Raw genomic sequence first — 24,477 nt, 5'->3', positions numbered from 1 at the left:
TGAAGGGTACCAATATTACCCATATCATTTGGCTTAACTGATAAATACAGTTGCATGTCATCAGCGTAGCAGTGGTGAGAAATGCAATTGAACTGGCTAACCAGATTGCCTAGAGGTAACATGAAGATTGAGAAAAAGATGCGACCAAGGACTGAACCCTGTGGAACTTCACAGAGTATACGGGCGGCAAGGCGCGGCAAGGCAAATTTATTTGTATCGCACACTTCAGCATCAAGGCATTTCAAAGCAGGGCCGCCTCTCCAATAACGCGCATCACGCACTGTGTGTAGGGCACCAACTGCTGGAGGGGACACCAGGATTATTTATTTATTTATTTATAATTTTCATAATGATTAATTATTTAAATTTAAGATGAAGCACAGTTATAATTGGTATCATAAGACCATTATAGGTAGTACAAAGACATACATATTTCCTCGACATAATAAAATGAATTATGGTGCCCCCCTCCTCGTTCTTCTTATGGTCTGTGCGATTGCACCTAACAAACTCAAGCCTGGTGCTAACTTAAACGTTAGCTATGCGCTATGGCTTCAAAAAGGCAACAGGAGTCGGGAGCAGAGAAGTGAAAAAAGAAGAAGCAGCGGGATGATGCTCGTGCATCACTTGCAGGTATGTTTTAGAAATGTTAATTCTTAAAATACTGTAAAGTACTTAAATGGTAGCCTTGGAATGCATAACATATATAGCCTAACGGTAGGAAACATCTTGAGGCAACCAGCTTGCTAAAGTTAGCAAGCTAAAGCTCTTATAAAGTTAGCTGCATTAGCTGCAAGCAAATAGCTCATGATCTTTAACGTTACCAGCATTGTTTAGGAGGCAAATATTTAAGGGAAGCTGGTAGTTAATAGGTGCAGATTTTCGGCAGTAGATTAAGGTTTATTTTGAAATACATGGATCCATTCTTCTCCGTAATAGTTAGCCTACTCATCATGTGTCAGTACCCCTTGGTTCAAACGAATCATTAGCATGCCAGATCCATCCGTCTTTAGCAAAGCATTTATCCAAGTTTAGCATATTCATTTCAAAACATGACGTTTGCAAGACCCATTATGATCATGCAAGGCCGTTTGAGAGAATCAGATTGTAGCCTGTTAACACACAGGAATAACTTGTGGACATCGTAGGCTACTTGTAATCAGATCTGACATGACAAATGGACCAGTGTTCAGAGATTGCTAATTGGCTGTGTAAAACCGATTTCTTTGTCAGGGTAAGGGTAAGGTCGACATCTGCAGGTGAAATCGAGTCATAACTGCCATTGCTTATTTATCTAAAAGAAAATTTAAATTTTGTCTTTTCATTTAGGTTTGTAGACTATTCATTGTAAACTGACATATCACGGATTATAATGTTTAGATCAGGGAATATGGTCCTTTTTTTAAGTTGCAGTCTATTCATTGTGTTTTTATTTCTAGTATGAATGTAAATGTAAAATGTAATGTTTTGCTAATCATATCAGCTTTGAATGATATAAAGCATACATAATTGTGATGAATATATCTATACTAATACTTGTTCTATTTTGTTAAACTTTTCAACCATCTCTCTTAATGACCAGTTAATTCCTGAAGTTTGAGTGTCTTGAAAACTCATGTATTCATGACGCTAATTCACTTCCCTTATATTTCTAAGTTAATTCAGAGTCAATGCGGAAATTCGTTAATGTTGGAGGAACCCAGGAAGACCAAGACGATGATGATCAGTCATCTACCAGCAGTTTTGAAGACTCTGCAACTGACCAACCACCATCAAGTTCTGAAGATACAGCAGCATTTCCACAAACCATAATCCAGAGGCCGTCAGCAAGTGAGGCAGGAGAGACCATTGTGTCCCCTCCAACTGACCCTTCTCTTTGGCCAGCTCACATTGGAGACTCTGATTGCTTGGATATTGTGTGCAGAGGGCCGTTTACAGTTGGGTCCAATTTTAATTTCCCAAAGGGCCCAGATGGAAGGGCATTTCATACCGGCAGCCTATTATACAACACTTTCCAATGGCGAGAAGGTATTAAGAAGTTGGCTTATATTCAGAGCAAAACAATGCAGTGTTTTGCTTTGCTTGTAAGCTTTTTGGCATAAAGGCTTTCAAGCTTATTCAAGACGGCCACAGTAACTGGTCTAATATTAACAGCAATTTGAGGACCCATGAAAATAGCCCAGACCATATACAATGCATGCTCAGGTGGAGGGAATGGACACACGGCTAAAGAAGAACATGACAGTCGACCATCAGGAGCTGACATTGCTAGAGGCAGAAAAGAAAAGGTGGCGAGATGTCCTCAGATGGTTAACCACAGTCACTCTCTCTCTTGCCTCAAGAAACTTGTCTTTTAGGGGCTCTTCTCAGTGTCTCTATGAGTCAGACAATGGGAACTTCTTGAAGGAAGTTGAGCTTATTGCCATCTATGACCCTGTGATGGAAAACACCTGGCCAAAATAAAGGATGAAAAAACCCGGACACACTATCTTCGACAGCAGACGCAAAATGAACTGATACAGATCATTTCCACAAAAATAGTACAGACCATTGTTTCCCATATCCAAGATGTAAAATATTACTCCATCATTCTAAACTGTACCCCAGATGTAAGCCATCAAGAAGTACTTCCTTGGGGATGTGGATGGGGTGGAAACAACTGGGTTGAACCTGTCCAATGTCATTCTTAACAAGCTGGAAGAACTCGGCATTCCTTTTGAAAATTGTAGAGGACAGGCCGACGACAATGGAGCCAATATGAAAGGAAAGAAACAAGGTGTCCAGGCCCGACTGTTACAGCTAAATTCAAGAGCATTTTTTGTTCCTTGTGGAGCACATACAATGAATCTGGTAATAGCTGATGCTGCCAAATCATCTAACGATGCTATTGGCTATTTTGGCTATGTGCAGAAGCTCTTCACTTTCTTTTCAGGAACCACATAGTGATGGAACATCTTGACCAAGCATGTTAGTCTGACGCTGAAATCTTGGAGTGATGTGCGATGGGAAAGCAGACTTCAGAGTGTTACAGCTGTCAAGAACCAAATCAAAGAAATCAGAAAAGCTCTCATGGAGCAAGGCAAGCTGTGAGTGATCCAGTTGCTAAAGTAGAGACTCAAGCCCTTGCAGAAGAAGTGGCCTCATTCAAAATTTTTTATTTGCTCTGTTGTATGGTGTGACATTCTCACCATCACAAACCAGGTGAACAAGCTGATTCAGTCTAGTACAATGCAGATCAACATTGCTATGAGGCTCATTGAGAGTGCCACAACCTCCCTCTCCAAATACAGACACTGGGTTTGCTGAGGCTCTGTCAACTGCCAAGGACCTTTATGCGTCTGTAGAGCTTCATGCAACTGCTAAAAATGCCTGTTCTGTAGTCCAATATATAGGCCTACTGTCTTTTGCAGTGTTTTTTGAAGCTTTGTAACTTCTGTTTTGTGTGATTAATTGTATAGTTCTGTTTTCTTATTTGTATTCATATTCATTTAATTTTATCAACAGTTGCAACATTAATAATTAAAATATAATGAAGAAGGTTGCACTTGTGTGTGAGTGTGTATGGGTGTGTTGTTGCTGTTGTTGTTGTTTTAACTGTTCTATAGTGCAATATATACTGACTTTACAAAGTTTGTGAAGAGTTTCCTGCAACTCCTGGAAATGCCTGTTCTGTAGTGTAATATATACTGTCTTTTGCAGTGTTTGTGAAGTTGTGTAACTTTGTGTGAATACTTTAACAGTTCTGTTTTTCTTATTTGTTTCTATTTATATTTATTTAGTTTTACCCACAGTTGCAACATTGATAATTACATATATTTCTTTGTTTGTATTTATTGAATAAGATTGCACTTTCAAATATTTCTGTGCCATATTTTCTTACCAATACAAATATTTATATAAATATGTGGTGTGTGTTTTTTTCCCCCTGGAGGGTTTGTGGGGGTGGGGGTGGGGGTGTGGCTGGTAGTTTGTGCACCACCACATGGCGGGGGGGGGGGGCACCACAAAGCAATTATGCCTAGAGCACCCAAATGGCTAGCAGCAGCCCTAATTCAAAGTGTGTTAATAAAACATAAAATACATTAAGAAAAGGAGCATAAGGCAATAAAAAAATGTTTACAAACAAATTAAAAGAGTAAAAGTTACAGTGCAGGGTAAGATGATAATCAAAAGCTTCCAATTTTATTTAATATGAGGACACACAGTTGTCTATGGTACCTTGAAATTTCCTGTTAGAGAGATAGGACGAGAGCCAACTGAGAGAAGAGCCGGAGATACCCACCCACTTACATAAATGTTCAACCAAGATGGAGTTATCACCCCTTCTCTTCTCAATATACACCACCTCACTTGGTGCAATCATCCACTCCCATGGTTTCTCATACCAATGCTATGCTGATGATACCCAGCTATCATTCCCACCAGATACCCTCACAGTCTCAGCATGGATATCAGGAATCAGGAACATTTATTTGTCACTTCATTCCATGCACCTGCGTACATGAAATGAAACAAAATATTGTTTCCCCCAGCCCACAGCAGTGCAAAACAAAGACAAGAACAAATATATCCAAACCACAAAAAACTACAAAAACACATATATCCAACATATCCAAAAAAAATAAATTCACTGTTCAAGACATCGAATGCCAGGATGACTGTCAGAACTGCTGGTCTGCATGGACTAGCAGTTAGCTTAGCCTGCCCCGTTTCTGCGTCCTGTCAGACTGCCCTCAGTGTTTCCTCCTTGGGCGTAGTTCCTGGCAGGGCAGTGGTCCCTGGGCCCACCAGACGCAGCAGACCAAGCTCCCCCAGCCGATCCAACGTCAGCTCTCCCAGCCAGACACCTTCGAAACACCACCCTGCACTCCATACGACAACATCAAAACACAGTCAACACTAGGCGAGGCTACTGCCAGATCACCCTTGGTGTTATCGGAACTGCCAGTCTGCATGGGCTAGCAGTTGGCTTAGCCTGCCCCGCTTCCACGTCCACTTAGACTGCCCTCATTGTTAAATCCCCGGTCACAGCTCCAGGCAGGGCCGTGGTCCCTGGGCCCACTGGACGCAGCAGACCAAGCTCTCTCAGCCATCAAACAAAAACACAAACTTAGACGCAGACATGAAACTCCAGGCAGGGCTGTGGTCCAGCTCCAACCTACAAAGACATCAACCTCAGGGCGGACTTTCCCTTCCTAATTTCAGATATTACTACTGGGTGGCAAATATACAGAATATAATATGGACTGCATTTATGGGATTTATATAGTGCTTTTCTAGTCTACTGACCACTCAAAGTGCTTACAATGTATACCTCACATGCACCCATTCGCACACAGTCATATACTGATGGCGGCTGCTTTCATGCAAGGCACCAAACTGCTCATCAGGAGCAGTTAGAGGTTCAGTGTCTTGCTCAAGGACGCTTCGACATGCACTCTGGAGGAGCTGGGGATTGAACCAGGAACCTTCAAATTACTGCCTCCTGAGCCATGCCATCCCATATGATATACTGGATTAAACTCCCTCAAGTAAACTGGTGTCTAAATGAAGCTAAATCTTGCCCCTCTTCCTCCCTTTTAGCACTGACAACTTCTAAACTGCCCCTCTACTCAAGACAAAAATCATCCAACCCGATAGTCATTAAAATATTGAAAATTCTGGTAATGTTTCGTACAAAATTTGGCTCCACAGATTTATCCACTCTAACTCCTATTGATGATAATCAATTTTTCACCTAGACTAGATTCTGCATTCTCTTTTTTCCCCTTCTTCTTCTTCTTCTTCTTCTTCTTCTTCTTCTTCTTCTTCTTCTTCTTCTTCATCGTCTTGTGTATTGTATTCCAATACACATGACAATGAAGTTGAACTTGAACATGCTATCAGAAAAATGTAGGTGGCCGTTAGTTTCCTAGTTCCATTTTGTATATGTTGTGTTTGTGATCACTTGCTGGCTCTGGCGTAGACTCAAAAAGTTTACACTGGAGTTGGATCATTCTGCAGACTGTACAATTGTTGTCATCCTCTACAGTAAAGGAAGATAAACATTACATTCCGTGTCCCGAGTAATCCTTCCTCCTGTAAGTAGACATCTAAATATCCCTTGTTGGTCAAAGCTAACAGTATTGTCATACATGGAGTAACAGACAGGGCCAGTTAAAGAGGGTTAAAGCACACTAAAAATGTAAACAATCAATGGTAGGACAAAGTGTGAAAATTAATTGATTCATGTGAGAATGATATTCTTTTGCTTACCCCCTTCCATGTGAAGGTCAGAGCACAGGATCGGTTACAGAACAGTACCCTGGGGCTGGTAGCTATTTAGTGACTTGTTCAAGGACATTTCGGCAGGTTTGTTCATGCTGAAATATTGTTTTGAATTTAGGCCTTCCAACAGAAAGGTGAAATCCTTACCTGCTACTACACCGAGACTGATTGTTCTGTTCCTCTTCCAACTACTGTTTATTATTAACCATTATTAACCATTGCATCATGACTGCTTGTGTTTTGTTTTTTTCCCATCTTTCTTTTTGGTTTTACATGCATGTTTTTGCCTGAGTATTTATTTTTGTCCTTCTATCGCCTTTCCCCCAACTCCATTTTCCCAAGAGACACTCTGCCTTGTTCAAGGCCGCCAATGTAAATAAGATCTGTTCTTAATGACTTGCATGGTTAAAATAAGTTTAAAAGATTATAATAAAATAGAGTGCCACAGCGTAAAATATGTTAGCGGCAATATGCTCTATTACTCTTACTAACTTTTATTTTCTTACCTGAAGGTTTGATATCCCCACTGCCGCAATCATTCCAAACATGACAAGGAACATGCCTCCAATAACTGGGTCAGGGATGGTGATGAAAACTGCTCCAAACTTTCCAAAGACCCCCAGGATGATCATTAGAAAACCAGTTGTCTGAAGTACTAATCTGCTGCCAACCTGGCATGAAATGGACATGGGAAAGAGACAGTCATTTCCAGTCATTCTTGGATTTTGGTTCAGACTGAGAGACAACATGGGAAAATACTTTAAAACAAATCTCTCTGTCTGTCTTAATCAATCAATTTAGTTGTTCAATAATTTTTTTTTCATTCATGCATTCATATCATTGGTAGGTATCTCTGGTAAGAAATTAAAAATTAGATTATTTTTCCAAACAGCACATTAATGGAATTTTGAGCAGGGATAAAAGTGTGTTTGATGTATTTCAGAGACAGGCCATCATTGGAGATGGGCGCAGTTACCTCAAAATGAGGCGACTTGATTCAATACCATGTGTGCTAGCTGTTTACCCTGTGCAAAAGTCCTACTTAAACAGTACTTAAGTATTGTTACTAAAAGAAATACCTCTTTCAACTGGCTCCTATATTTGTTAATAATTAGAGACAGAAGAAGTAGTATACCCTTTCTGAGACATTAGCATAACAATGGCCCTAGAGTGATTTTCGACCCCTACACCTTCATATGCAAGCTACGCTTGTAATTCCTGGCCTGAATAATTACATGTTAGCTCCCCCCCGGCTTTGGATGGTTGACTTTAATCTTGCATGGGCAGCAAGTTTATTTTGGCCTTCTCATCAAACCAGTCTTGGTGGTTCTATGTCATCTTACGTCCAAGAGTGGTTTCACAGGTGCCAGTGATTGCAGTACTGAGCAGTTTTACAGGTGCCAGTGATTGCAGTACTGAGCAGTTTTACAGGTGCCAGTGATTGCAGTACGCAGTGGCTTTCAGTATCATCTGGATACTGCTTGGGCATTGATGTGCTGAGCATAGCCCAGAACTCTTGACGAAAGGAGATATCATCAGTAAGCCATTCGAGGTTGAGCTTTGAGCAGCTGTGCATTTTCTGCACCCTTATTTTTGGAAGGACAGGGTGGAGCAGACGAGATGGTGGTCAGTCCTGCACTGATCATCACTCTGGTGTTAAGTCTCATCGGTCTCTTTGATGGATGATAATGAAGTCAATGAGGTGCCAAATGTTAGAACAAGAATGCCTCCAGGTTGTTTTAAATTTGTTCTTCTCGTGGAAGAGTGTATTGTTGATGGTTAGGCTGTGTTCTGACCATGTTGTTAACAGCAGGATGCCACTGGAGTTTGTGTTTCCAACTCTTTCCTTGCCAATTATGCCTCTCCACAAGTTGTAATGTCATCCCCATCTGGCATTGAAATCTCCAAGCAGGATTGGTTTATCCTCCTTGCGGACTTTGGTGAGAACATTGTCCAGGTCAGCATAGAAGGTCTCCTTTACTTCATCTTGTGAGTCAAGTGTTGGAAAACAGGCACTGATGACAGTGACACTTTGGTTATTGACAAGCGCCAGTTGTATTGTCATCAGCCAGGCATTCACTGATGCCCAGAGGAAGCTCATCAAGGAGGCAAATGAGGCTGTTTTTGATGGCAAAGCCAACACCATTGAACCTCAGCTCATCAGCTGCTTTACCTTTCCAGAAGAAAGTGTAACCACCCATCTACTCTTTCAGCTGCCCTTGCTCGGCCAGTTGGGCTTTAGAGTGGCAATGAGTTATGATCAGGGTAGGCAGGCCTGTGAAAATTTAATCACAATAACCATACAACAAATTCATAACATGTCAAAATCTCACTCTAGTTACAAGTATGCTGTGTTATAACATATTTTTAATGATATTTTTTATGTGCTTGTCCTCTCTAGGTCTTAAACTTCTAAGAGTGAAATGCTGTATAGCACACAAGCTCGCATACGTTTTCGATCGGAAGGGTAGGCTCTGCTTTTTTCAGGATTGCCTTTAACGTTGTGAATTTCCAAGTTTGTGCATGCGTATTTCGTATCCAGCCATTATCCAAACCGCTTATCCTGCTCTCAGGGTCGTGGGGATGCTGGAGCCTATCCCAACAGTCATTGGGTGGCAGGCGGGGAGACACCCTGGACAGGCCGCGAGGCTGTCATAGGGCCGTACTGCGTATCTTAAGGCGAACTCAACAGACAAGGAAAGGCAAAGCTTATGGCAGGACTGCAAGCTAATCAAAGCCATCAAGGTTACGTCACGTCACGTCACCAAGAGATTCGCGGAAAAAACAGGCAAAAAAAAAAAGGTGAATGGACTTTGTCTTCAAGTGAGGCCATTGATTTTACGTTTGTGGCAGTGTTAAAGTAAAGTAATCTGGAAACATGTTTTTTATATAGTGTGGCTGTGTTGGACAAGTTAACATATAAATATGATTTTTAATTTGATTTTATTCTCTAAATTTTGACTTTTTTGTAGAATGCTGTCCTGCATCAGACAACCATCATTGAAACACCTTCCCTATCAGCTGCACACTCATTATTTCACAACCTTATTATTAATAGCTCTTTATACAATTATTTTGTAGATATGTTTTAATTCAAGTTTCATTGTTGATGTCTACAAATCTATACAAAGTTTGCATTGATATTTATTGTTAATTTTTACAAACTTATACAAATGTAGAGTTCACAAAGGTATGCAACTGTTTGTGTAGCTAAAGTTTTTAGGGATGGATTTTACAAATCTACACAACATTTGCATTGATATTTATTGTTCATTTTTACAAACCTTTACAAATGTAGAGTCCACAAAGGTATGCCAATGTCCTTACATTCATGTGCTTTTGCAATGTGTAGCTGAACTGGAGTGTTTAGCTGCAGTGGATGCTTGCATGCATCCTTGCAGCCAGGATCCTTATGCTTTTGCCCCTTTGTGTTTTCTCAGATACTGGTTACATGTGAAATTGAGTACTGTGAATGACATGAATACATGGGTCATGTATGGCTTCCCAAGTCACACTTTTTTTCCCTTTTTTTTTTACTTGTAGTTTTGCTGTTTTTTTTTTGTTTGTTTTTTTTTCAGGCTGGCTCAAGGCATCATGTCACATTTTCTTTTCATTGATTGACAATTCATCTCCCACTAATACATTAAAAACAGCCCTGAAAGTTGTCAACCATTTTGAAGTTTACAGATTTGTGCTAGTCATCTCAGTTTGTCTTCCATTTCTACAAATCAGTGCAATTACTCGTAAATATTTACTGTTAACTTTCACTATACAATTTTTGTGATTATGTTGATTCACTTTTTTAAATGTTTACAAGTTGTTGGCGATGATGGCAATACACTGTTCAGGTCAATCACTGGATTGATTGTCCATGAAGGTTCATATATTCCAGACTCCAAAATATACGACTTTCTGTTTCTGACAACATGGTGGTGATCCCTCTGGATGTGGTGGTCCAGACAGGGGGTGTGAGGCACACATATAGGGCCCACATATATAGGGCATTTTTTCTAGCCCCTACCCAACTGCAGTGAGCAGAGCAGATTGTAAATAGGGCTACTCAGTCATGGGTGCAGCAGCTGAGAAGCCTCTCTGCCTCAGTTCCAGGGCTTAGTGACTGACCATACACCCACCGTCTGTGTGCCAGGTTGTGGCTAGGGAATGCTAAACTTCAGTCATGCCCTGGTCACCTCTTCCTGATTGCCAAAGGGCTTTAACCCAGGAAGTTTATGGGTTGATTCCCTTGCGTGAGGATGCCTGCACATGACAGCTTTTTACGTGGAGAGGCTGATGCGCCTGTAGCAACTACATGGTCCTTAGCAGGGGGTGGCCTGAGTCCAATGGCGTAGAGAACCAAGACGATTGGGGACCACCCTCTGTTGCAGCCTTCATCTGCCTTCACCGCCGTTGTGACCTGGAGACGTATTCTGCCAGTTCCGCTAGTTCCACCGTTGAGGTCATTGTTGGATTGCATTTCTTCTGGAACCTCCCCCTTGACCTATCCACCTCTGGTGACCCTACCAGTAGCTAAACTCCAGATGGCATAGATCTTGGGATAATTAGTGCACGCAAACTTCTCCACCATGGCAAGGTGGTGATCCAGGAGAAGACAGAAGACACACACAACTCTTACACACACCAAACCCCACTTCCCCTTTTCAGACATCAAAGTAAGATTATTGCAAAGACAGCATGACTCCAAAATAAAGTATAAGACGTATTGTTAGACCTGACACATTAAGTTAAATAAAATTTTTAAAAAAAAATTGCAGTGTACTTAAACAGTCTCCTACACATCATGTGATGTCACGTAGACGTTGCCAGAAAAAGCCCAAAGTGTTTTAACACCTCAATAAAGAAAAGAACTCACCTCAAGCTCATTACAATACAAATACCCACCAAAAAAAAGATATCTGCTAATATTTAAAAAACACTCTACTCGCTCATTAGAGTTAGTGGAAGTTCTGGTATGGTATGGTGAAAAACACATTGCTTCAACAAAGATGTGAGACATACATTGTGAGACATACAACAAAGATGTGAGACATACAAGTTCTTCATTACTATTGGGGAATTATGCAAAACTTTAAATACATTGTAACATTTGCAATAATGTTTTTTGAATACTTTTTAAAAATCATATTTATATATTAGGTGGCATGGTGGTACAGTGGTTAACATGGTCGCCTCACAGCAAGAAGGTCCTGGGTTCGAGCCCCAGGGTAGTCTAACCTTGACGGTTGTCCAGGGTCATCTTCTGTGTGGAGTTTGTATGTTCTCCCTGTGTCTGTGTGGGGGCTCCGGTTTCCTTGCACAGTCCAAAGTCATGTAGGTCAGGTGAATTGGCCATACTAAATTGTCGCTAGGTATGAATGTGTGTGTGTGTGTGTGTGTGTGTGTGTGTGTGTGTGTGTGTGTGTGTGTGTGTGTGTGTGTGTGTGTGTGTCAGCCCGGCAGCCTGTCCAGGGTGTCTCCCCGCCTGCCGCCCAGTGACTGCTGGGATAGTCTCCAGCATCCCTGCGACACTGAGAGGTCAGTATGATTTTTCAAAGCACTCCAAATGTGGATGAACCACAGTGAGCAAGAAAAGGACTCTTCAAGCGATATTACAAAAACAGGCTTATTCTGAGCTTCATTTTTATCTTTCAAAAGAATTTCAACAAATTCAGCAGCCTGCATAGGTAATCAAACTTGAAGGCTTATACTGTATGCACTAAGCAGGCTTTCCGTGGCTGGCACAGATATCAGATAGAAGAGCCAGGCCTACACATAACATTTACTAAAACCAACGTAAAGAAAGTATTAAAGACATGCACCAGTTTTCTTTCCTATCTATTTATTCTAGTTTTAAGAAAAAAAAACATTTAAAATGTGGTTACGTGTAGACACTGTTCTCGGTGTCAACTGGTCAGCTTATGAGAGAAGAGTGCTACGGTTGTCTCACCCAGCATCCAAGTCAATTACATCATCCATGCTTCTTCCCACCTCCTAAATACTATCTCTTCAACTACTACTGAGAGTTGATGAAAAGACTTTGGACAGATCAATTTATTCCTACTCTGATGCCAATATAGAAGACAATAAAACAATAGTCTGGTTGGATTATGTCAGGGTCACTATGTAGTGTCTGCCACATCGCTGTATTTTAAATAATGAAAAAAAGAGTGCATTCTACTACTACTACTTTCGGCTGCTCCCGTTAGGGGTCGCCATAGTGGATCATCCGTTTCAATTTCTTCCTGTCTTCTGCATCTTCCTCTGTCACACCAGCCACCCACATGTCTTCCCTCACCACATCCATAAACCTCCTCTTTGGCCTTCCTCTTTTCCTCTTTCCTGGTAGCTCCATATTCAGCATCCTTCTCCCAATATACCCAGCATCTCTCCTCCACAAATGTCCAAGCCATCTCAATCTTGTCTCTCTTGCTTTGTCTCCAAGCCATCCAACTTGAGCTGTCCCTCTAATATAATTGTTCCTAATCCTGTCCTTCGTCACTCCCAATGAAAATCTTAGCATCTTCAACTCTGCCACCTCCAGCTCCGCCTCCTGACTTTTCGTCAGTGCCACTGTCTCCAAACCATATAACATAGCTGGTCTCACAACCATCTTGTAAACATTCCCTTTAATTCTTGCTGGTACCCTTCTGTCGCAAATATCTCCTGACACTTTTCTCCACCCACTCCACCCTGCCTGCACTCTCTTCTTCACCTCTCTTCTGCACTCCCCATTACTTTGGACAGTTGACCCCAAGTATTTAAACTCATATGCCTTCGTCACCTCTACTCCTTGCATCCTGACCATTCCACTGTCCTCCCTCTCATTCACGCATAGGTATTCCGTCTTGCTCCTATGGACTTTCATTCCTCTTCTCTCCAGTGCATACCTCCACCTCTCCAGGCTCTCCTCAACCTGCACCCTACTCTCGCTACAGATCACAATGTCATCCACGAACATCATCGTCCATGGAGACTCCTGCCTGATCTTGTCCGTCAATCTGTCCATCACCATTGCAAACAAGAAAGGGCTCAGAGCCGATCCTTGATGTAATCCCACCTCCACCTTGAACCCATCTGTCATTCCAACTGCACACTTCACCATTGTCACACTTCCCTCATACATATCCTGCACCACTCCTACATACTTCTCTGCAACTCCCAACTTCCTCATACAATACCACACCTCCTCTCTCAGCACCCTGTCGTATGCTTTCTCTAAATCTACAAAGACACAATGTAACTCCTTCTGGCCTTCTCTATACTTCTCAATCAACATTCTCAAAGCAAACATTGCATCTGTGGTGCTCTTTCATGACATGAAACCATACTGCTGCTCGTTAATCATCACCTCTCCTCTTAACTTAGCTTCTATTACTCTTTCCCATATCTTCAACTTTATACCTCTGTAGTTGCTACAGTTCTGCACATCGCCCTTGTTCTTGAAAATCGGTGCCAGTATGCTTCTTCTCCATTCCTCAGGCATCCTCTCACTTTCCAAGATTGTGTTAAAAAATCTAGTTAAAAACCCCACTGCCATCTCTCCTAAACATCTCCATGCCTCCACAGGTATGTCCAAATTTCATTTTTTTTAAATTTGGACACAATGAAAAAAGAGTGCATTAATTTACTAAATTTATCAACTTAAATTAACTCTCTCTCTCTCTCTCTCTCTCTCTCTCTCTCTCTCTATCTCTCTCTCTCTCTCTCTCTCTCTCTCTCTCTCTCTCTCTCTCTCTCTCTCTAGTGAAAAATAGATGAAGAATGGCATGGAACTCTCTGTACGCCCATACCACTATTATCTGATGTCATCATAGTCAGGTTGACTACCTGTATTTTGCAGCCCATTGCCTGATCATGCCCACTCAGCTTTACATCCAACTCGACAACCATACAATCCAAATTAGGGTACAGATAGATTTGATATACATAATAGTCTCTGTGTATGTGCAGCAGATGAATGGGATGATATCTCATTTATTCAGCCTTGTAGGTCACCGGAGCAGAGTCTACAACAAGGCGAATCCCTGCTTCCTTCAGCAGATCAGTACAACAGAGAGGTAGAGAGCCTCGCTCCTTCACCTGAACCAAATACTCCTTTAATCACTGTCAGATAGTTTGATTTTCAATGATACAGCATACCTGCTTGAAAACAGCAACAGAAGGAGCTTCCCTCTTTCACCTGAACCCAATCCCCCTTTAACACTGTCAGATAGTTTGATTTCAGACTAAACAGAGTACCTGCTTGGAAACAGCAACAGAACAAGACTCCCTCTTTCAGCAGAACTGCAATTGCAACAAGGTGAATCCACACTTTCCTGCCCAAAAGCAACCTGCAGGTGAGTCAACCCAACACCACCTGATGGGATTGGAGCTAGATAGAACTGACCTTGAACCAAGTGAAAGTGGTATAGTCAATGTGCATTCTTCTAATGTGCAGCAGGGTTTAGGTTCTGGTTTTAGGATTGTAAACAGGGAACAGTTTAACAAAAGAGAAGTCAGACAACTTCTCAGTGTCCCATAGCTGGACAATCCAGGAGATTTAGCACATTTTTACATTTTTGTTGTCAGTGTAGGAATGCAGAATCAAATAGACATGGCCCTATGGACAGCAAACAGAGGCGATGTAATTCAGCCGAACTGAGAGCTGATAGTCTACAAAATCACGTCTCCATGATACTGTGTTATGGTGGCTATGACCTAACTCAGTTTCAAAAACTGCTTGTTCGATTAGTTCAGAGTAATATGGAAATATTGAACGATGATAGTTTGGAACTGGTCTTGTAAACAATTAGAGCACCTAAAGGGAGTGGTAAAAGAAAATCCATGACACTTTTGGCATTGGAAATTATTAAAAAGAAAGTGTGTGATCTATTTGTGGTACGTAATGCTGATCAAACATGTCTCACAACCAGCCTGGCCTACCAAATGCATTCAACTATGACAGATTGTGAAGTGGCTTTAAAAGGAAATGAGATTCATTCATAGGCAGGGCTGAGTAGTGACACTGATGCCACTTTTGCTGACATACCCAAATTTGAGTGTTTTAAATGCAAAAAGTTGTATCCGTTTTCAAAGCAGAGACTCAAAAAAAAAACATTCAAGTGTTACAAACTCATACTGCAAAAAACAATAAGATGTACTATATATTTCTACGTCAGAATCATTACTACACAATAAAATTTCTCAATGGGTTTTTGGGGACAGATTTTGCATGCAGTTCATGTCATTAAAGGCTATTCAGCTTTCGGTGAACACTGGTGTGAATAAAATTGTATCATGTGTTCTAGTAATTGTAAACAAGTTTATCAGGTATGTGTAACCCATTTTGCAGCTATAATCAATGTTGCAGCAATGAATTCTGCTTTAAAAGGCATAAAGAACAAAAGTGGTTTCCGACAGCTAAAAAGAAAGCCAGTGTCTGTAACCAATTTACAAAGGTGCCCTGAATGCAAAAAAAAAAATCTATAGTGTGGGTGTAAGTGTACCTAGAGTTCACAATTACAGGGAGCAGAGGTGTAAAATCTGCCACAAACTTCTACCAGACAAGAGCGGAATGGTTCAGTCAACCTTTCTAGTCAGAGAGAGAGCATTCAGACAAATGCATTTTTTTATGATTTTGAAGCTGCATAAACCAATGGTAGGCAAATCCAGTCTATGCTTCAGCAAAGTCCAGTGCTTGTGAAACTTGAGGTTTCTAGTTTGTTGATTGCGCTCACAAATTCCTGAAATGTTTTAGCAGAAAGAAATATAGCCACAATGTCTTCATTGCACACTACGGCAAAAGTTTTGATTCATACCTTATCCTTTATGCCCTGATCCATTGTGGTGCAGCGTAGCAAAATAGTGCTCTTTACCTACAAGGCATTCAATCAGAGGTTAATGACTGAATTTCGTTTCTGCAAATGCCTCTCAGAAACATCCCTTCATCCATAGGATGAAGCACCAAGCTGAAGAGGGGATATTTCCCTCATCACTTTAGCAGCATGTCTCGGTTTGACTACAAAGGGGAATATCCACTGTTGGAGGATTACAACCCTGATTAAACGTCAGGTAAAGAGAGACATTTTTCTCTAGGTGCAACTTGTTAAAAACGGAATCTTTGGCTTTAAAAAAAGAACTGAAAGGGTATATGGAGATATCCTAGAAGAGGACTGTCTAAAATCCAGAGGTGAAATGATTTCAGAAACAGACGTTAATCCATTCAAGTGGCAAACAATTGCCAGTACTGCATTGAGGTTTTTTAAAAAGTGCTGTGGAAGCATGAATGGACGGAAATGAAACAAAATAATCCTCAACTGAAAATTTCTCTGAAACTGAAATGTGGATTTCCTGAAAGTGGTAGTTTTAGTGTAAATCAGCCACAAAAAAAATGCTGGATAAGATGGAAAAATATGAAAGACTAAAAGGGAAAGGTAAGGTAGATAGGAATGCATTTATGATGTGTAAAGAGAAGAACAGTGAAAAGAGATGGGGGCGGTTAATCATTGTCCTCAGCTTTCATGGAAAGACCTGGATCTCCTGTTCGTCACAACCGCTCACTGGAGACCCGGAGACCAGCAGCAACCTGCCGCAGACTGACGGACGCCTGCTCTTCTATATCAAGAGGCCCAAGAACAGCTGGATGCAGCAGCAGAGTCCATTATGCACAGCCCAGCGACCGCTCCACCTCCATACCAGGCGGGTACAGCCAAGGCTACATCTTCCGTCCCTCAAGACAAGAAAAGCCTGGGGTCTGAAACATTCGGCCCTGTTGCCCAAAGAATGAGATTGCAAAGCGTCTACAACCCAATGATTGAAGTGCTTAATCTGAGAGCAGACAGAGGCACCACAATGTATATCTACAGGGCCTGGACACCAGATGAGCACAAATCGTGGGCTAGTAACCTGCCCGACATATCTACACAGGGAGGGGCTGAAGTTGTCGATGTGCTGTTGTACACCAACAAATAAAATCTCTCCTGATGGACAGCATGAAAGTGGAATGGGGCAGAGTGCAAGGAGGCTCTCCAGAAGAGAATGACTATTACTAGGCAGACAATGCTGATTAGCGGTGCCATGTGGAGGGACTCTTTGGCAGAATGAGAGACAATTTCCCAGCCACCATGAGATGCAGGAAAATAAAAGACTGCAAACAGAGGCCTGGAGAGACTGTGGCTGAATTTTGGTCAGATTGACCAAAGTTTTCAGGGGAAACAGCAGCCTAGCTCCGCCAGTTTTGCTGTTGAGGTCTTTGTTGGATTACACTTCGTTTAGAATCTCCCCCTTGACCTATCTGCTTTGGGTGACCCTACAAGGAGCCAAGCTCCGAACCGCACAGCTCTTGGGATCATAAGTACATGCAAGCTTCTCCACCATGGCGAAGTGGCGATCCAGGAAAAGCAGCCACTCCACTAAATAGTCGCATTGGTGCCCATTTTAGTCACCATCTGGAGCCCTGTATTTTGCATTTTTAATGCCCTTAATCAGACCGTCGTCTCCATTGCAAAGCCAAACATGCCTTCTGAACTGGTCCGTGCATGCTCAACATATTGATAACCTTGTACAGTAAATATGCAGTCCATGAAAAGATCAAGTCGCTCTCTATGGTGTTAGAAAGTCACATGAACATTTCTACAGCAGCTATTACAGCCACAGCAAGACGCTTAGATGATGTTTGATGCGGAACAACTGAACATAGGATGGCATTGGTTCTTCTGTTAGCCTCACAAGGTGGTGTAGTTAAAGTGATCTCCACTGAATGTTGTGTTTATATTACTAGCAAGATGCTGAAATATCTGAATTGAAACATGATACTGAACAAGGGGTAAAAGATTTGCATACTGTTCGTGAATGGGATCCCTTTTCAGAGGTGTTTGGCCCCCTTGCATCTCCATCCATCCATCCATTATCCAAGCCGCTTATCCTAATTTGGGTCGCGGGAAGCTGGAGCCTATCTCAGAAACCATTGGGCAGCAGGCGGGGAGACACCCTGGACAAGCCACCAGTCCATCAAAGGCCCGACACATTCACACCTACGGACAATTTATTACAGCCAATTCACCTGACCTACATGTCTTTGGACTGTGGGAGGTAAAACGGAGCACCCGGAGGAAACCCACACAGACACATCTCTTGCATCTGTGAGTGTTATTTATTCATACACTGATTGTGGGCATTATCTTTTTTCTCATTATTGTTTTCATTATTACTTGCATGATTGGGCTGATCTGTAAATATTCAATAAGACTGTACTTAATGCTGTACAAGTCACATTTTCTCCAGATCCCTGGGCTCTACCATACTATAGTGATGATGATGATGACAAAAATTTTAGCAACCATCCGTACTGATCTCACTTGATAAAGTAGTTCCCCCAGAACCTTTCTTTTTATTTGGAACAATTGGTTTCTTTTTCTTTTCCTTATGTTAATGACTACTTATTTAATCATTTAACCAATCTACATATGTGTATTATGATAATATATCCCATTAATTGTTTCATCATTTAATCATTGATTAAGACTACTGGGGATTATGTTGTGTTTTTAGATGAATTTTAGAATTCACATAGGTTTTTCCCAAAGGTCAACTCTGGGTTTTCCATAATATGTTTGCATAGATAGTGTACAGGGTATCTGCAGGTTTCAGTAAGTTAAATTTAAGACTTTTTAAGACCTTTTTAATGCCACTTGGAACGGAATTTAAGACCAAGATCTACAAAAAAAATATATACATATGGTTGGTAAGACCTAACGCCCAACAGCTGAATATTTAAACATTTGATTCGCGGAATTTCGCGCGATGGCAATCAGATAAACTGAAGTCCTCCTCAATGTTGAAAAAGCTGATAGAAACTATACGCTGCTGTGATTGGTTGATTCGCTGTGAGCATTTGATGACAAAACAACGAATCACAGCAGAGCGCGCAGCGGAGGTCCTTCCCCCCTCCCTCCGGACGATCAATTCTAGCGTCAACTTTTCTTCTTCTGTCGGCTGCCATTTTGTCATGACTTAGTTAGCATTTCTCCGCCAAATTCTATATAGGCGATACCATTTAGCAATTAACCGCTCAGTAAAACCAACATCGGTATTCTTTTCGATAACTAGTTAAATTAATATTACCTACAACCGTGAGTTGCAGGTAATATTGCCATGGTATCGCATCATCCAGGTCATTTATTTGTCTATGGGGATACATATTTGTTTTAATTACAGGGAATAGCATGCTATAGCTAACAGGTGCGCCTGATACGAACCTGGAATTCATGAAAATAGCATGTGGTGGAAGGAATATGTACCGTGTAAGTGTCAAATATTATCTTATGTCAGTTTATTTTTCGTTCGTTTTAAAAGGAGTTATTTTATTATTTTTGCGGAGCTACCGGAACGTGACTTAACACTGCTCAGAATTTTCATCTCTGCTGTGGATTTCCGGTTTCCAGAGGCTTCTATAAGCGATTCTATCTGACCAATAGATGTCGCTGGCTAAACACATTTATGCATTTCACCATAGAACGGTCTATTTTACAACCTCACATTGGCTGCAGCGAAAAAAGCAGCCAACTCTGCTCACGACTACAAGTAGTTACCAGAATGATTCGCGCTCTGCACGCAACCCAAGCTAAATTAATCTTTGCACAACACAAACGAAGAAGAAGAAATAGTCCTCTCCCGGGCAGTTCTTTTTTAAGACCTTTGAGTAATGAATTTAATACCATTTTCCGACATTTTTAACGAATTTAAGACATTTTAAGGCCTTTAATTTAGATACATGAATTTAAGACTTTTTAAGACTTTTTAAGGATCCGCGGACACCCTGGTGTAGCTAAACTCTCGTGTCTTTCAATCATTCCTAATCAAGAGTGGGGTGAGATGTTTAGCCCAAAAGGACATGCTATAATTGACCTATCGCTCAGTCCCACCCCTCAAACGTAGACGAGCCAATGGCAGTTTTGTACCAAATGCACGCGGGAGCTCACTCGGACATCTAAAGCTAACGACTCCATTAAGTAGCATCAGAGTTGCATCAGAAATCGTGGTTTTTGTGTTGTTTTATGGATATAAGTTCAACAAAAATGGTCAACCGATGTTCATGGGGTACATGCAACACTGATACGAGGTATCCTGAGAGGATAGGCAATGGTGTATATTTTATCCCATTTCCCAAACCAAAACAAGACAGGGCCAAATGTCTCCGGTGGATTAAGCTGTGTGGCAGACCACACAGTCAACTCAACGTAACGAAGATAAACAAGGATGTCTACATTTGTTCTAAGATAAGGCAAGATTGTGTGTAATATACTTAATTGAAAGTAAATTAATTTATCTTACCCTGTGGTTCACGAACAATACTGGTCCTGGATGATGTTATCTGCAATAGTGATGACTGTGAGATGAGGCTTTTCCCTCTTGCATTGTGAGCTGTAAACTCTCGCCTCCAATTTAAGCTTGTCACCCACCGTATCTAGTTTTAAACTTTGTACATATCCCTCCATAGCATAGTGAAGTCCTTTTTGATGGCTTCTAGACAAAATCAGGTCCTTCTGTCTCCAAAAGTTATGTATAGCCTCTTGAGATATAGTTTTGACACTGATAGCTACCATTGTAACTCTCTAGTCAGCCCGGGTAGCTTGTCCGAGTTAGCGACAGTAACTAAGGGGGCGGGGCTTAGCGATAGGTCCATTGGGACTTCTGTCTGACTTGTGAGTTTATGTGGAGTGTGTTGATGTAAATCTGATCCATTTCAGATGGCTTACAAATGACAGACAGGACTCAGTTATTCTGTGTGAGGTAAGATGTTCTCCAGGATGTACTATATCCGTTGTCACGTTTTCATGTGATGTTTTATTTGGGCGATTTTGTTGTTGATTAAAAGTAATCAAAAGGGGGGTTTGTAAAAGCAATTTGTCTGCCTGCATGATGTTTGTTTGCCTTTAATCTTTGACCATGTATGACTTATACAATGTTACAACTTCATTTAGCAGACACTTTTATCCAAAGCGACGTACACCTAGAGTTAATACAACACAAGCGTAGGCAGGGTGCTTACACACTTTTGAAGATTAATCATCACATGGGTACACTCTATGAAAGGCTTTGCCTATTAAACTCCTCAACAACATCTCCAGTTGATGGGTATTCATCCTCGGTCTGAAGGTTAATAATCCAACATCACCTGGGGTTTGGAATTTATTTCCAGGATAGAGTCAAAATGAGCATATACAATCAGTCACTGTATGCGGTTCTGAAATGCAGGTCTAGCCTACAGCTCCCATTGGCAACCTGCGAGACTGCTTAGTTAGCCATCTCATCATCTCGCGATAAATTAAGAATGCAGAGGGAATATCTGGCTACAGAGTCGTCACATATTATGTTCAAATGCATGTCTTTAAGATGCCGCCCAGAAGATGTGAAAATATTATACAATTCCCTGACTAAAAAGTTGTGTCCAAAATTAGGCTTAAATGTTTTGCTTGGAATCTGATGGCCATTTACAGACACCAAGACATTCCAAATCGCATTATTGAAAAATAATTGGATTGAGATTTTGAGCCCCAACAAACGTTGCGTGGTTTACAAACCCCAGCACATTTAACATGGTATATGATGCCTAGAAACAGATTTTGCTGGCAACATATCCTGCTATGTTGTGGTACGTAAACAGTTTTCACATGTATTCTGCTGATAGGGTATAGAGTGTTACCTTTCATTAAGGCAGCTGCGTGACCCAAACGAACCCTCGGGTGCTGCATCAACCTTTATCACAAAGAGTGACGCGTCTATCACTTTCAGATCAAATTGTTTGTGGCGCTCAGGATACCAAATTTATCTTTGGCTCTGGTGAATTTGAGTTTAAGGTCCATGGTGTTTAATAAACAACCGTTCACTGAAAAATATGTCCGCATGAATGGGGTCGAGAATGTGAAATTCTTTGGATTCTGCACTATAGCATGCCCTTTGTGTAAGGCCTTTATTTTGTCTGTCATCAGTCAATACCGAATCCATATGTCCGCTAATGTCCTTATTAGACTCTCACCAGTTAACTGACTGGTGAGAGTGCCATCTGAATGGTTTAAAATTGTTTCTATAGTAGACCTATATGGACGTGTCGCCGAGCTTTCCAATATCAGGCAACAGTTTTGTATTGCTCACCATCTCCAGGCACACAAAAAAAATCCAATGGGGCCTGATTCCGTCACAGCCGATAGGAGTGAAACTTCAATATAGTTTGTTTGAGCAAATTGTTTGAGAAAGTTAGGTCATGGGTGCTTAAAATAAGTGACTTCGTCAGTCTCAGCTGACTGCTGGGTCATTATGCAGCTGTGCTGATTATAAGGTTGGGAATACCTGCAGTCAGATGAGATTGACGAAATCATTTGAATAAAGTGATAGTGATAGTGATAGTGATAAAACGTTTCTCCCACAAGACTTTGTGTCCAAATCAACTGATTCCACTTCTGGCATTACATCCAGATGTGTAATGACAGCGATCGGTTTATGAAACCAGCTATCAGTTTCATATGCATATGAAACCGGCATATGAATGCATATGCATAGGAAACCAGCGATCAGCAATCGCATATGAAACCAACGGTCGATGACTACTGCCAACCAAAGAAACTGGTTCACCCTCCTCTGCCTGTTGCCCTCCTCTCTCTCTCCTCGTCCTCTCTTAAATTTCTAGGAGCTCGCCACCCGTATACTCTGGCTCAAATAAATACGAGCGGCCATCGAATCCAAATGCCTCACCCACATTGTCGAAATCAACTGAATATTCAGCCATGACTTTGGAAATAAATTATTGTTAGCAGTTCATCTGTCAGGCTATGCTACCTCAAATGAGTGGTCAGTTCTGATAAGATTCGGCGTGACTTCTTTTGTAAACATCTGAAACCATGCTGCCGCGTGTAAATTTATAATAGCAGCAGCAAAAGGGATGTTACAACGGAGACCAGAAAAAGCGAAACGTAAAGAACAAGGTCTGTATCTGTAAGGATCCTTTCCATAATTTTGTCAGACATTTATATAATAACAATCTAAGTGAGTTTTTGGTAATTTTCAAGTAAGTCTTCAAACAAGATTCTAAGTCGCTCAAACGACAAACTAAGTTGTTTAAATTAGATAAATCCTTCAAACATGATGTTCAAATAAGATATTAAAGTCAATATGAAACGAAAAGTGCCTTTTTACCACTTTTATATCACATTCCCGGTCATATTGGGCATCTATTTAACAATATACGCACACACACACACAACATTTAATTTCTTTGTATTTTTATATCAAAAGCCAATCATGTTTTCTTCCAGTAAAACAAAATATGATTCATGCTTAGACAGGCTTGAACCAACCAATTTCAACCAATATTACCCACCCATCAATCAACCTTCGATTTTTAGTGGCACATAGCTAAATTCATTAGTTAGCTAGCTAGCTAGCAGCACGCCCACCTTTTAACATTCAAATCAAATTCCTCCTAACGTTATGTCCCGTCTGTCTATACTGTTTCACTCGGAAATACGGCACGATACGGAAACGATACTCTCGTCGCTTAAGCGTCGCTCATTGACTCTAACACGTGGATCATTAAGTTAGAGATCATTCACTTGATTGCAGATGGTCTGTTATACAAGACCGGTGAGTTTTTTTTTACCAGAAAATAGCGTGCCAGATTCATAATAAATTACACTCTCTTTTTTTTTCATTTATTTAAACTGTAAGGCCTCAGAATCGGAATGATTCACTATTTTTGTCGTTTTTAGCCTTTTCCACAGTGCACAAATCAACAACTTTGTCGAGCAGTTCCTCTTTGACTGGACCGTTGTCCAGTGTTCTAATTTGTTGAAGTTTAGCCAACATGTAGCATCTTTAAATTCGTGTTGGAAAGCTTCTGCGGCGGACTCTGGATAGAGGTACAACAAGGGTTTAAGCTTCCAAAAATTGCACCGAAGCAGCACTAAATCGATATGTCAGTCTTATCATCAACTCTTGATAGCGGTTGAAGTGATGATATTTAGGAGGTGGGAAGAGGCATGGATGATGAAAATGACCAGGATTCCGGGGGAGAAACCCATAGAACTCTTCTCTCATAAGCTCACCAACTGACACCAAGAGCAGGCTAACAACAGATGTTTTAACAGTATCTAAAAACAGTGAGCTAAGTGAGCCATCCGGAAGATCGTAGGTCTGCAGCCAAAGCAGTGGGGTGAGTTGTCGGAGCTGCGGATGAGTAAT

At 41.1% G+C, this 24,477-nt stretch overlaps 1 protein-coding gene across 1 annotated transcript in view; it reads right to left on the bottom strand.

Annotated features, from left to right (window-relative positions):
• si:dkey-106n21.1 (solute carrier family 23 member 1) overlaps positions 1 to 24,477 on the bottom strand; it is a 149,969-nt gene that overhangs the window by 53,741 nt on the left and 71,751 nt on the right. Inside the window, exon 10 of the mRNA XM_056282382.1 lies at positions 6,774 to 6,938. Coding sequence (XP_056138357.1) covers positions 6,774 to 6,938 — 165 coding nt within the window. The remainder of the gene's footprint in view (positions 1 to 6,773; positions 6,939 to 24,477) is intronic.

The sequence above is a fragment of the Lampris incognitus genome, chromosome 6 (genome assembly GCF_029633865.1).
Source record: "Lampris incognitus isolate fLamInc1 chromosome 6, fLamInc1.hap2, whole genome shotgun sequence".
Classification (NCBI taxonomy): domain Eukaryota; kingdom Metazoa; phylum Chordata; class Actinopteri; order Lampriformes; family Lampridae; genus Lampris; species Lampris incognitus.
This window is presented reverse-complemented; position numbering and strand designations above follow the sequence as displayed.